The 13956-nt window shown below is 34.2% G+C and overlaps 1 protein-coding gene and 1 long non-coding RNA gene across 2 annotated transcripts; one reads left to right on the top strand and one right to left on the bottom strand.

The window, feature by feature from the left end:
- Positions 1 to 4755: 4755 nt before the first annotated feature.
- Positions 4756 to 7870, top strand: LOC147558603 (aluminum-activated malate transporter 8-like). Its single transcript, XM_086657562.1, has 6 exons — positions 4756 to 5335; positions 5466 to 5606; positions 5838 to 6110; positions 6328 to 6464; positions 6594 to 6737; positions 7085 to 7870. The coding sequence occupies exons 1-6, from the start codon at positions 5050 to 5052 to the stop codon at positions 7613 to 7615; spliced, it is 1512 nt and encodes a 503-aa protein (XP_086513688.1). The 5' UTR covers positions 4756 to 5049; the 3' UTR covers positions 7616 to 7870.
- Positions 7871 to 12275: 4405 nt separating this feature from the next.
- LOC147558602 (uncharacterized) lies at positions 12276 to 13735 on the bottom strand. The gene is made up of 2 exons (XR_015234419.1): positions 12395 to 13735; positions 12276 to 12355 (listed from the first exon to the last, which is right to left on the bottom strand). It is a non-coding gene; the product is annotated as an uncharacterized LOC147558602 (long non-coding RNA).
- Between the last annotated feature and the right edge of the window lie 221 nt (positions 13736 to 13956).

Below are 13956 nucleotides of genomic sequence, written 5' to 3'. Positions count from 1 at the left end.
TTAACCCTCTTTTAACTGATTTATCAAGAATTATTTCTTCGACTCAATTAGTCATTTTTTCGTTAGTATGGACCAAGAATATAGTATATTAGGTCTATTTAAAAGTAGAGACACTTCTTCACGAGGAAAAACGCTTAATTTCTTTTTTATAAGGTTTTCTCTTATAGGATATTGTTAAAGATACAAAGTCCAACTCCGTTTTGATCTCCAATTTGTGATCAACTTGTGATAGTCCCACATCGCTCGTGTGAGTGTCCGAAGCTTTGACTATAGGTACATGCTTAAGCTTAGTGAGTAACGAGACCTTTCGAGTGAGCTTGTGGAGTCTTCGCCAAGAACAAAACTTTGTATGCGTGGCCTTAGGTTTGAGGGGTCAAATGCGGGGGATAATATTGCTAACTGCTAAGGCTTGGGGCGTCAAACAACTTGCCCAATTTTCCCCATAAGTGTCTAGCAATTCGATATTGCCCCCAAGAACCAAAACAATTTCAACCTTTTCTGGAAACACCCTTAGGGAGCCAAATGCAAAAATTAAAAAAAAAATGTTAAAACATTGATATCCCCATCATCTCTCATTCTCTCTTCCACTTCATCCCATCTCTCCTCACTTCATCTTTCACCTAAAAGTATTTTCGAGAAAAGTAGGAATTCTTTTAGACCTTGAAGGCTAATTTAGTCTGTGGAACCCTTATGAGGCCGAAAACGACCCAATTAGTCACAAGTTGGAGCCTAAATAAAATAAGTATCCAGAACATGTGAGTATTAGATTCTCTGTTTGAATTGATCTATGTACTCTAATCTCCCTTACAAAAAAAGCAAAAGAATACGAAAATAATCATATGATAAATGCCTTTTCTCTCTATTACTTGCCAAAAATCAAATTTTTCCATATTTCTCATTCTTCATCCTCACCATTCGTTCTAAAGGGAACAAAAATACAATATGCCCGAATAAATTAAAGTCTTCATAGTTCATTTTCGACATATTTAGCTGTAAGGAATATAAAATTGGCATATGCGGGTTATCCATGATTTTGTTACAACTATCTATGAGTTGGGTAAAAATGTGTATGCAATTTGTAGTTATACATCAAAAAAAAAAAATGTCTATGCAAAGTTAGTATGTAATTCATACCCAGATTGAATATGAAGTATATGCTAAGTTAATATATGAATTGGGCTTGAATTATACACCGTATGGATAAAATCTATAGAAGTATTAGTAGTGGGATCCAAAACAAAATGTACCACTTGGATAAAGTGGCTGACATGTACCTTAGTAAAGAAAATGAATGGCTATATAGAGATTTAAAGTGAAGGGAGAATGATTTTGGACCATCAAATCGACCGACTCCTAGTTGGTGAGAACAGATCGAATTATAAAAGAACAAAATAAAAAGGTTCGGATGAGAAAATGAGGAAAAAAGAAATTGAAAGTTCCTAACACAGATTCTTAGTGTTCCAATTCCCTTATCAAAAGTAACCCGAAGATATTTGGTCCATCCCTATTATAAGTTCTTAAACATATGCTTCCTCACTGTTTCGCTCACGTGAAATAAATTGTTTACAATATTACACTGCATATGTGGAATGAGAGAAGCGAGAGTTTCGCTTAGTGTTGTACATGATATATTTTTTGCAAACAACAAACTTAAATACCGCTCTTAGTAGTACAGAGTGTCACATAAATCCACCCAATGAACGATATATTTAGGGAAATAGAATATAAGTTTTTAACTTGTACCCCTTTGCTATATGTTTACTACAAGCAATAACCCTAATTTCTTTTAGGGTTAATGAAATTTACACTTGCATTAGTACATTTAAATTTATACTGTTAATTTAATTACCATAGTGAATTCCATCTTAGTTGAGTCACATTATAAAATTGAATAAATTTGTAAGTAAAAGAAAAGTCAAGTTTCCATCAAGAACAAACAAATATTAAAAAAATGGTTGACTCAAATCCTAGTCACTCTCAGTATGTACTTATGCTGTTGACATGAGTTAGTTGGTGCCAAGTCTGTTAATTTATATGTTTAGTATGTAAACCCTAAAAAGGTAAATCATGAGAGGGGTAAGATGAGATCTGATAAGGAATAAATTTTGCATTTCTACTTTTCTTTTTACATTTCATGTTAGTAAGGAAAAAAAAGCTAAAAGAGAAGTAATAAAGAAATTAAGGGTAGACTTTCTAAATAGTATTGATCTGTGTCAGCATGTCCTCTTCCTTAATTGTTAATTTTGTGTGGTGGGATAAGTAAGAGCTAGTCAGCTTGGTTTTTGCCCTTATTATATTCTTCTAATTTGAATTTAATTTACCCTTTAAAAGTTACTATTTATTCACCAAAAATCATAAAAAAAAGTCCTTAAGATCACCCCTTAGACTTTAAAAGTTTAATGGATTTTTTTTTACTATCACTAGCAAAAAGAAATTGTACTTACTTTTTTTTTAAATCAAATAGTTATTTGGCTTTTAGGTCATAGACTCTTTTGATGTTGATGAGATACTTAATGTTAAAGTTTGTTAAAATGAAAGTGACTTGGAGATAAAAGAAGTATTGGGATACTCTATTTAGTGTGTATGAGTGACATGATATGTTGTTTTGTATTGAAAAATTATATTTAAAAAGATTCATATTCAGAACATACCAAATTTTCCGAAAGTGATTAATTCTCATAATTTAGTCCATTAAAATGAGAAGTTCTAGAAGATATCTTATTACGGCAGTTGTGGGAGTCAATTGTCGGTGGACAAATTGGATGGTGGTTTGCTTGTGGCTGTAGGCGGTTTAATTCTATACGGTACCATCTTGGGACGAACTTACGGGTTGTGTTAGTCGTCTTCATCTATCCTTCAATAAAGATTTCTTGTTCGCCCGAGGACGTAGGCTTTAAAGCCGAACCTCGTTAAATTCTGCTTGCATATTTGATTTTGGCTTAGCTTTTCGGTTAATCTTCATAATCGGATCAATTTCTAGGATAGGTTCGATAGCTTCCGCGACTTTTAGTTATAACAGCAGTCAAACGGCACTGAGTAGAGAGGACTTACCTACCCCATTAGTTACATGGGAATACTCTTCTTTCTATGTAGGACTAATTTTCTCACATGCCCCCTCACTTGTGGCAACTGATTCCATCTCTCTACAGGCCTAACATGGTAGTTTTTGTAAGGTAGTTGAGCCTATCAGATGCCAACCTAGCTCTTGTAAAATTAATCTCCTGTTTTTGAAGTGAATTACAGAGTTAGGTCTTCTTTAATAAATTACCCCCTTGAGCAAAGCAACTGGGTTGAGGTTTAAATGTGGAAATCAGACAGGTACGGACACCCACAAGTAGTGGATCGTGGGGACGGTTGGGTACTTTTTTTAAGTTAGGGTATTCGAGCTCACTCGAAAAGGTTTCTAAAAATCTTTCATCCTCAGCCCACGCCTACAAAACAATTGTTTGTCCGGTTTTGGATATAGGGTTTATTTTAAAAAATAAGAAAAAAATTGATAAATACCCATAAAATGAAGTAAAAGAAAGTTAGTTTACACCTTTGCTAATTATCTTTCATAATGTTCTTAACTTAATTCTTGTACTTCTTTATTTACCACTTCCAAAATATTATATGTGAACTACAACTTAGCAAAAGGAGGAACAAAAGTACTTGGTTAAAATGCTACAAGACAAATTGGATGGTTAAGAATATTAAACTTTGATTCTTTCTTTAAATGAAATATCATCGCCAAAATTATCTTTCATGGAATTAAATGTTAACATAAAAAAACAATATTTTTTTTGTTGAACCACATAAAAAACAACTTATCTTATATAAAAATACATATATTCAAATCTGGAGTTGTATGTGTACAAAATATTTTGATTTAATTTTTCACTCGCTGACTCATGTTCACTGAAATACAAAAGAATTCAAAGTCTTACTACGATTTGAATTGTTCTTTTACCAGGGTCATTCAAGTTCACTGAAAGACCAAAGAATTCAAAGTCTTATTACTATTTGAATTTTTATTTTACCCGGGTGAGCTAAGTTCACTAAAAAACAATAGAATTCAAAGTCTTACTACGTTTTGACTTGTTATTTTACCTGGATGTATCAGCATGTTACAAATTAAGTCAAAATTTTTTGTACACTTGTTATTTCCCTATTCAAATAGATTGAAAGACAAAACAGATAAGAAGAAATATACGTAGAATTGGATAGTTTGGTTTGTGCTCAGATCATTTCGGGCTTGAGCAAAATCTAGGTAACCTCTAATACACAAACTAACATGTAATGGGCTGGTAGGTGTTACCTATCATCAGCTTCGCGCATCCATGAAAGGATATCGGCCGAACATGTCGGACTTTCCGATTTCCTCCCAGCCCAACACTGGACCACACTTGTCCTCAAACTAGGTTAGGAACAGAGTCAACCCAATTTCAGAAATAATGGAGATCCCAAAAACATTTACCCACTGAGGAAAGTAGAATTGGGAGAGTAAAGAGTGGGATACAGCTGAAACATGTCTTTTTTAACTTTACAGTGATTACTTTGTTACTACCTATTTTCCTCTTGGGTAGGAAATTGTTACCCACTCATGGTGGTTTACTTGATGAGTGAGAGAGAGAGAGAGAGAGAAAGAAGAGAGAGAGGAAAAATCTCAAAAAGTGATCATCGTACTATAAGCACCATCTTACGTGTCTATTATAATATTATTTTCATTTTCCACCTCTTCACCTTATAAATTCAGGCCGGTGCTACTCCTTCCAAATGCATGTTCACCCCAACCATCTCTTGTCTTCTCTCTCTCTCTCTCTATCATTCCCTTCCCTCCCTTATATATACCTTCCTCCTAACTCTCAATCTTTCTCTCTCTAGTAATCATCCATCTCTCTACTACTTATCACTTCAATAAGCACTTCATAATTAAGACACTCCTCTAGCTAGCTAGGAACTTAATTTGAAGTAATTACACTCTAGCTAAGCTAAATACTTCTTTTATTCATTAGTGAATTCAAGATTAATTGCTTTATATATACCCATTAGGTGTTGTCTAATTAAGCAATGGAAATTGGATCATCAAGTCATGAGAAAGTTGGGGTTATTGCTAGAGGTTGGTGGTGGATAATGGGTTTACCTAAAAGGTTCATTTCGAAAATATTAGACATTTTTAACAAGGCAAAGAAGTTAGGAAAAGATGACCCAAGAAGAATAATTCATTCACTTAAAGTGGGTTTAGCTCTTTCCTTGGTTTCTCTCTTTTACTATTTCAGACCACTCTATGATGGTTTTGGTGATGCTGCTATTTGGGCTGTTTTAACTGTTGTCGTCGTCTTCGAATTTAGTGTTGGTAAGTTATCATCAATCTTAATACATATATGTATGCATGCATGGTTTTGCATGCATAATATATATATATATATATATATATATATATATATATTATGTCCATTAAGTCATTAACATTTGAATAATTGCAGGAGCAACCTTGGGTAAGGGTATAAATAGAGGAATTGCAACATTCTTGGCTGGTGCTTTAGGAGTTGGAGCTAATCACTTGGCAAATCTAGCGGGAGAGAGAGGAGAACCCATTCTCCTTGGTGTCTTTGTTTTCATACTTGGTACTTCATCTCATTATTTCAATAGAAAAATCAAGTATTAATCAAAATGCATGCATGATTCAAACATAATATATATATATATATATATATATATATATATATATATATATTATAGTAATCAAATGTTATAGCAAATTAATCATATATATATATTATGGTAACTTATAATTTACAATGTTGGATAGCAAATTAATCAAATATTATTGACATATCTTGTTAATGATTATGCAGCGACAACATTAACATTTTCAAGATTTTTTCCTGGGATAAAAGCCAGATATGATTACGGAGTGATGATATTCATATTGACATTTAGCTTAGTCTCAGTTTCGGGTTACAGAATAGAGAAGATATTAGTATTTGCTCAACAACGTATATCGACTATACTTGTGGGAGGGGCATCTTGTGTGATTATCTCAATTTTCGTGTGTCCTGTTTGGGCTGGTGAAGATCTTCACAAACTAATTGCATTGAACTTGGAAAAACTTGCAGATTTCTTAGAAGGTAATATAAATAATTTAATGCTTTACTAACTTTTTTTGTTGAAGGAATGCTCTACTAACTTAGTTCTAAATATTTTTAGGGTTTTTGTTATTGCCTTAACATGTACTAAATCGAAATATTTCAACAAAAAAAAAAAAATGTACTAAATCGAAATATTGCAACAAACAAAAAAAAAATGTACTAAATCAATAAAGACATTTTATATATGTTTTTGTAGGATTTAGTGGAGAATATTTTGGACAAGAAGGGGAAGGAGAGGGTCCCACTTCAAATGTAACTAAAGAAGACCATGACAAGTCTTTTCTCATAGGATATAAAAGTGTTCTCAATTCTAAGACCACCGAGGAATCATTGGTGAGGGCAATCTTTCACATCAATTTTTGTTTGTTTTGTTGCTTAGTTGGTTAGGCAAGAGAAGTTTTCCTAGTTAACATAATGTATTATCTCAACTATCAAGTAACTAATCTTAATTAAATTTTGCAGGCTAATTTTGCTAGATGGGAACCATGTCACGGGGGTTTCAGGTTTTGTCATCCATGGAAACAATATTTGAAGATTGGTGTTTTAACTCGACAATGTGCCTACCAAGTCGAAGCTCTCAATAGCTGCATTCAGTCAGATACCCAAGTACGACACAATCTCTCCCTCTCTCCTATCTATATAATTCCTCCCACTTCTATTGCTAAATTCAAAATATTGATTAATTAATTAGGTTCCTTCCACGATTACATAAGTGGTTTCTTTTTGTAAACAAAACCATTAAAAAGTTATAAAAAGAAAGTGATTAAATTAAAGAAAAGTAACTTAATTAGCTAAACGTCATGGTCCCTTTAACTAAAAGGTTAGATCCCATCAGCTGATGGGGATTAGCAAAAAAGATACTCTAATGACTCTTTTCCACTAATCTTGCAGTAGTATTCTTTTCTAATCACTTGAATGATTAACTAATGTGGTTTACATTATAATTACTACAGGCACCACCAGAATTCAAAAAGGAAATTCAAGAAGCATGTACAAAGATGAGTATGGAATCAGGCAAAGCTTTAAGAGAATTAGCTACCGGAATTAGAAAAATGACACACCCAAAACTAGCTGAAACCCACGTCGAGTTCTCGAAAACCGCCCAAGATGAACTGAAAACCGTCCTGAAAACCGCTTTGTTCGAGAACACTGACCTCTTACATGTCATATCCGCGGCTACCGTGGCTTCATTACTAGTTGAGATTGTTGGGTACACTGAGAAAATTGCAAATGCTGTAAATGAACTTGCAAATCAAGCAAAATTCCAGAAGATTGATCCAACTGTTTCACCTGAGAAGCCTCAATTACTTCATCGTGGATCAATTAATCCGGTTTTCGACTCTATCGGAGAAGATAGTCCTCCCCATGTTTGTATTACTGTATTATCTGAAACAGGTGATCATTTATCGGCTCCGGTGCCGTTGTTGACCGAAAATGAAAATAAGGAATTGCCAATGAAGGGAAGACATGACCTGGAGGTTTAATAAATATTACTAAAGAGAATGATGATAATACTAATTAACTAAATCAATTAATTAGTTAATTTTGGTGTTTTAACTCAAATATCCAAAATTAGGGGAAGCAAGTGAGAAGATTTAGAGGGAAATTAAGTATCAATGATCAATGTACAGGTTTCTTAGTTTTCTTTTTGGTTAGTTGACTGTAAGAATTACTAGTTTACTCTTCATTGTTGTAATGAAATAGTAGCTATTGATCTAAATTAAAAACCAAATTATGTCTTATTTATTCTGAATTCTCCAAAAATCCCATGGCTTATCCATATCATATATACCATCTTTATTTTTTATACCTAAAGACTATTCCTCTTTAGAGCAACTAACACAAGAGGGGGTTAGGCCTAAAAAACCATTTTTTCTGTCTAAAATTAAATTAAGGGGTTCAACCTCAAAAAAATCAACTCCAATCCATGAGGGGCTTAGGCCTAAAAATTATGCCTGTGTCAAACGTGTGTGTGAGTTTTTTGTAGGTGTGCGAAAAACGGGTGCGATCTTGTACATGTGCGGAACACTGTTCCCTGGGATTGGCTTTGGGCTTTTCCCGCACAGCTTAGGCCTCCTTTCGGGAGGGGGGCGAGCCTTGAAAGGCACTTCTTGCTTAGCTACATGTTCTTCCTCTCATCCCTATGACATGCATTTTTAATACCAATCCGTTTAAGCATGGAGCATCTGTGCATTATAATGAACCATCTAAGCTAAGCGAGCACTTGAAACTCAGACCGATCGCCCTCCTGAGCTCTTTCATGCTCTTTCGATCGAGCTCTCTCGAACAGATTTGAAAAATCACCCGGCTTCTTCAGATAAAGAGGGACAGTTGGTGTGAACTATCTTTGATTTTTTATTTTCAAATGTTCAGATTTTTAATTTACCACTTTTTGTACCCAACCAATTAATTGAATATGATTACAAATATTTGATTAAAAATTTAAATTTACTTGAGTACAAATAAACAACAATGATTACAACTGACTAAAGATAACTAGAAGGGGTTTCTTGGGTCTCGTGGAAGACCAGCCATATAAGCATCTCCAGCTACCATCTTCGTTGAAAGTTCACACCATATTGATCTCTAGTTTATTTCATTTTGTGGTTCTTGTCTTGTAGTACTCGTAGGTTTTCTTGTTCAACCAGTAGAGGTTCCTGTTGTACTCGTGCAGTCCGTTGTAATTCCACAACTTCATCCATTGTAATTGTTCTCCGATGTGCTTCTTCGTCTCTCCCTTCTCAATACCCATCAACTAAAGCTTTGGAAGAACCACTGATTTCTTTGCTTTTTTTTTTAAGAAGATGATTTCTTTATCTTTAGAAGTAGATTTTGTAGAATTTTCTCCAACTCTTGCATTTGCTTTGGCTTGTTTACGAAAAATTAGTCTCCCCTCTGATGGATCCGAAAAGGATTTCCAGCGTTCGGATTGGAACTAGAATCTCTTTTGCCGGATATTGTCTCGCCTGGCAATATTTCGGCATCCACTTGTTGTGTGTCATCAAAATTTTGTAAACATGTTCGAATCTGAAGGCTTTTCCTTTGTTGTTTTTGTAAACGCCTGAAGTGCTCTTTCGAACTAAAAGAAACAAAACTTATAAGTTTATATTATGAAGTAAAAAAACATAGAAATAAAGAGATGAAATGTTTGAATAATTTACCCGATCAAAATCATTTTTCTAGCTTTTATGTATTTTATTTACTATCCTCAAAATAGAAATAAATCTTTGACATTCAAAGTTTATCTCGTTGAACCAAGGTTTACAACTCCTTGATGTACACTCTCGGATTGCTTTTGCATTATATTCATCAGATGGTTTTTTTAAAAAACCTTTATATTTTTTATTTCTTCCCGTCACGGCGTCACCGCATCATATGTGATATTCAAATAACAACAAACTTAACGGGTCGTGCTACAATGACAAAATCCTTGACTTAATGACTCACTTTCAATAAAAGACAGTTTTTTCAAAGTTTGACTTTAATCTATACCGTTCTTTTACCCATGTGACTCATCAAGTTGAGGATTTTGTCCCAAAAATGTGTACACTTAGAATTTTCTTTAACAAATAAATATCTTCATCTTGTGCATACGGTATCCGTGGAGCTATTTTGGTTGTAGTCGTGTCATAAGAATCAACAAAAGTTTTATCAAATATTAAAGGAATGTGTGGTGATGTTTCCTCGGTATCATTATTTTCTAAATCAATAGACGAGATTATGAGACATCAATTTCATAAACCCTTCCTCGGTTGGCACATCTTGGGGATCCATTATATAAAGACATAGATAAAATGAGAGAGAATGAGAAAATTATGAGAATCATAGACAGAAAATGAGAGCGAATGAGAAAAATTATAGAGAGAATCTGAGAGTGTAAGTTGAGTACAGATTGAACCCCTATTTATAGAGGCTTGACTCAATTTTGGCCGTTGGATTTGCTCCAACGGGCAAGTTTAGAAGATCTAGCCGTTGGAGCAAATCCAACGGCTACGGGGAATCCCCACATGACCGTTGGAACCCCAACGGTCATGTGGGGAGAAGCCCTTAATCGACTTTTCATTAAGAGTCGACTAAGGGCTTATTTGGACCTGAACTTCAGATGAGCCCCAATCGCCCAACATGACCGTTGGAACCCCAACGGTCATGTGGGGAGAAGCCCTTAATCGACTTTTCATTAAGAGTCGACTAAGGGCTTATTTGGACCTGAACTTCAGATGAGCCCCAATCGCCCCAAGTTGGACCCAAGAGGGTGAGACTATCTTGAATTTTGGGTCTCAGCCACCTTGGATTGGAGTTGTTGTTAGCCTTCAAAAAAAGATGGTGTTTCTCCTCTCTAATTGATTATTTAAACACTGCGACAATATAGCGATATTGGGACTTCCCTCAAATTGAAATGTGTTTAGTATTGAACCTCCTTTGGTAATTTTTAGTCCAATATTGGTGAAGTAGTTTGCATACCAACCACACGCATCAGTTCAAACCAAAATACTCCTCTAACCACTATTGTAATTTTATCCGGAAAGTATCCCTTCAAGTTCTAGTGGTTAATGTGAGAACAATCTCACATGGGAGAAGAGTAATCTAGTAACCAAAAATATAATGTTTAGGTCATCTCCTCTCGCATTGTCAATTGGTTTTGAATTGGTTGACAACAAACTTAACATGGTATCAAATATATAGCCACACATAATAAGGTTAATAAGCCACACCTGCTCCACCTCATCTGAAAAGAAAAAAAAAACGTGCTAGGCTCAAAGAATACCACACATAAGGGGACACGTAGGAGAAGGGTAATCTAGTACTCGAAAATATAATGTCTAGGTCCTCTGCTCCTCTCCGCTCATTGTCAATTAGTTTTGAATGAGATGACCACACACTTAACATAACATACATATTCTCTATAAGAGAAACTATTTTTGTGTGACTCATTGCAAGTGTGATTTACTTGTTCTAAGTTTTCTTTTTCTTTTTTTTCTGCAAATATTTGGTGTAAGTTAGGTGCATCTTTGCAAAAACAGCGGAGGATGTCATAAAGGGAAATGATAGAGTGCTCAGCAATTTTGCCCATTAAAATTCCCAAATTTCCTCATTTGGAAATAAAAGCGGTCCTCACCGTAGTCAAACTTTGAAAAAACCTTGTCTTTTAGTAATTCCACATCAGCTGGACATTTTAATGGGCTAAAAACTGGGCACTCTAACATCTCCCTGTCATAAAAGTGGTTCAACAAGTCTTGCCGTAAGTTTGATGTTTTTGCTTGATTTTCTATTCGGGGTCCTCCACACAATGAACATGTTTTGTGTTCTAAGAAAGGCTTCTTGCCAAATTTTTGAGGTGATGAAATCCTAAGAGCCTTTGAAGTGTCCTTTACATACTCATAATGCACAAATACAAAGTGCGCTGGCTAACTACTAGAGTAATTCGTCCTGAACACATATAATGATCAATAATACTCTAGAAGAGTTTGTAACACATTTAACAAATATATCGCTTTCTTTCGGATGTAAGGCTCAAATTTAGGTTATGATCAAGAAAACGATAATGAATAATTTATTGACACAATCTCTTCCTCCTAAAGATGAATTAATTAAATTATAATTAGATTGAGTCAACCATATGACTACTTAACAGGATTAGCTTATCATGTGGCACGTGCAAATGGAAGAAGTGTCTCGAATATATAATTACTTTTGAATAATCGAAAGATTCTAAGGAATATTAGTATTTCTCTCTTGGAGGGACAAGAATATACTATGCTAGTTGTAAATTGTCGAGTAACTATAACAACACTTGGATTTATAACCGACATTTCTCTACCTTTTAACTCATCCTCTTTTTCTTTTATTTTCATTTTCCCTAACTTTTTTTCACCTTTAAGCTTTAAAAATACATTTACATAGCTACCCGACAACTTTTATACAATAAAATTGAGATCCAACAACTTTTATACAAAGACAAATTCTATTGGGGAAACAAATTTGAAACTTAATATGATGAATGTGAAGTTTCAAAAGCGCTCTCGCAAGTGTCGGAGAAGCCTACTGTTAGAAATATAGTTCAATATAGTCTCACATTGTTCAATTGCTTAAACTTTTCTCTTGTACTAGTCCTTATAATGATCTTATGTAATAACTATGAATATCAATACAAATCAATACAATTTCTCTTTTCTTACATGGTATAAGAGCTTCTAGGTTTCTTTCTTGGGTTAGTCGTTTATAGTCTTCCGCTAGCCGGCGGCGGTAGTCCCATTAATGGCTACCGTCCGCCGGACTTTTATCGATTTTTAGTTCAAGTTTAGTGTTTTTTTTTTTCCTTTCAAATAAGAGTAGTTCTCTTCTAGTGTTAAGATCTAATCATTCTTCAATACTTTTCTCAATAGTATTTGAAGATGATGAAGATTAACAAGAAGATGAAAGATCCAAAGAAGAGTGATTTGTTGAAGAAATCACATGATATACTCTTCAACGATCTCAAGCATTTCAAATGTCAAGTCTTCCCCAACATCAAATCTATGTGTATCCATGGTCCATGAAGTTATATTTTGAGAGAAATTGGAAAGCTATTAGAGAGGGGGAAAAGAATTCATGGATTTCTTTGTTAGAATAGTTATATACCCCATGTTTATCTTGAAACTATACTTATAGTTCTCCAAAATCTTGATTTACAATATGATGCACATGAAGTGTTTGATAGAATGTATGAAAGAAATCATGCTTATTCTCAAAGATGGTTTTCTTTTGATGTTTTTGAAAACATGTTTGTGGGTTCCTTTATGGCAAAAGAGTTAATTCTCTTAAATTGATTTGCTCATACTTCTTATATCCAAGATGAGAACTCTCAAATGTTCGTTACTTTAGTAAGCTACTTGGTTCCATTATATTTTCTATAAGATCAAAAGAAGAGGAGACATGAGAAAGAGTATAAATGAAGAATAGAAGTGGGAAGGTCAAGATCGAATGCTTGCTAGTGTTTATGTTCAACAACACATAAAATCAAGTAGATCAAAAACTTGAATTGGATTGATGATGTTGGAGTAATAATCATGTGTGAGGGCTATTAAAAACCAAGGTAGGAAGATCTCCAAAACCGGACAATGGTTAGTAATTGTCAACCGGGCAATGGTTAGTAATTGTCAACCGGGCAATGATTAGTAATTGTCAATACCTGGCAATGGTGCCAACTTTTCTTCATATGGAGAAAAGCAAAATCAACAACATCAACATCAAAACCTGGCAATGGTGCCAACTTTTCTTCATATGGAGAAAAGCAAAATCAACAACATCAACAACATCAACATCAAAACCTGGCAATGGTGCCAACTTTTCTTCAAGTGAAGAAAAGCAAAATCAACAACAAACAACAACATAGCAACCTCACAATGATGCCTCCATCAAGTCAAAATCTACAAATTTGTTTAGCAAACTCATGAATTTTTCACTAGCAAAAGTCATTCGTTTGAGGGGGAATGTTAGAAATATTGTTCAATATAGTCCCACATTGTTCAATTGCTTAAACTTTTCTCTTGTACTACTCCTTATAATGATCTTATGTAATAACTATGAATATCAATACAAATCAATACAATTTCTCTTTTCTTACACCTACTTTCTTCACAAGCTCCTTCTCAAACTTGCCTTGAAAGAGGTGCTTTTACCACTTACGGGGGACTCTTAGAACTTTCATATGATGAATCGTGTCAAAGTTAAAGTTTTATTTTTATTTATTTTTATTTTTTTGAGAAATCGACTACGTTCTACGTTAGTCATCACAAGGTACATCACAAAGCTGTGATAAGTTCGATAACTACTTAAGTTAAACTAA

The sequence above is a fragment of the Eschscholzia californica genome, unplaced genomic scaffold (assembly GCF_041429995.1).
Source record: "Eschscholzia californica isolate CP2 unplaced genomic scaffold, dmEscCali1.0.p SCAF_2, whole genome shotgun sequence".
Classification (NCBI taxonomy): Eukaryota; Viridiplantae; Streptophyta; class Magnoliopsida; order Ranunculales; family Papaveraceae; genus Eschscholzia; species Eschscholzia californica.
This window is presented reverse-complemented; position numbering and strand designations above follow the sequence as displayed.

Excerpts from the sequence above, each read along its gene's own strand:
- LOC147558603 (XM_086657562.1), top strand. The coding sequence starts at position 5,050 with ATGGAAATTGGATCATCAAGTCATGAGAAAGTTGGGGTTATTGCTAGA. Across the intron at positions 5,607-5,837 it reads TGTCTTTGTTTTCATACTTG|CGACAACATTAACATTTTCA; the intron begins GTACTTCATCTC and ends ATGATTATGCAG. Across the intron at positions 6,738-7,084 it reads GCATTCAGTCAGATACCCAA|GCACCACCAGAATTCAAAAA; the intron begins GTACGACACAAT and ends TAATTACTACAG.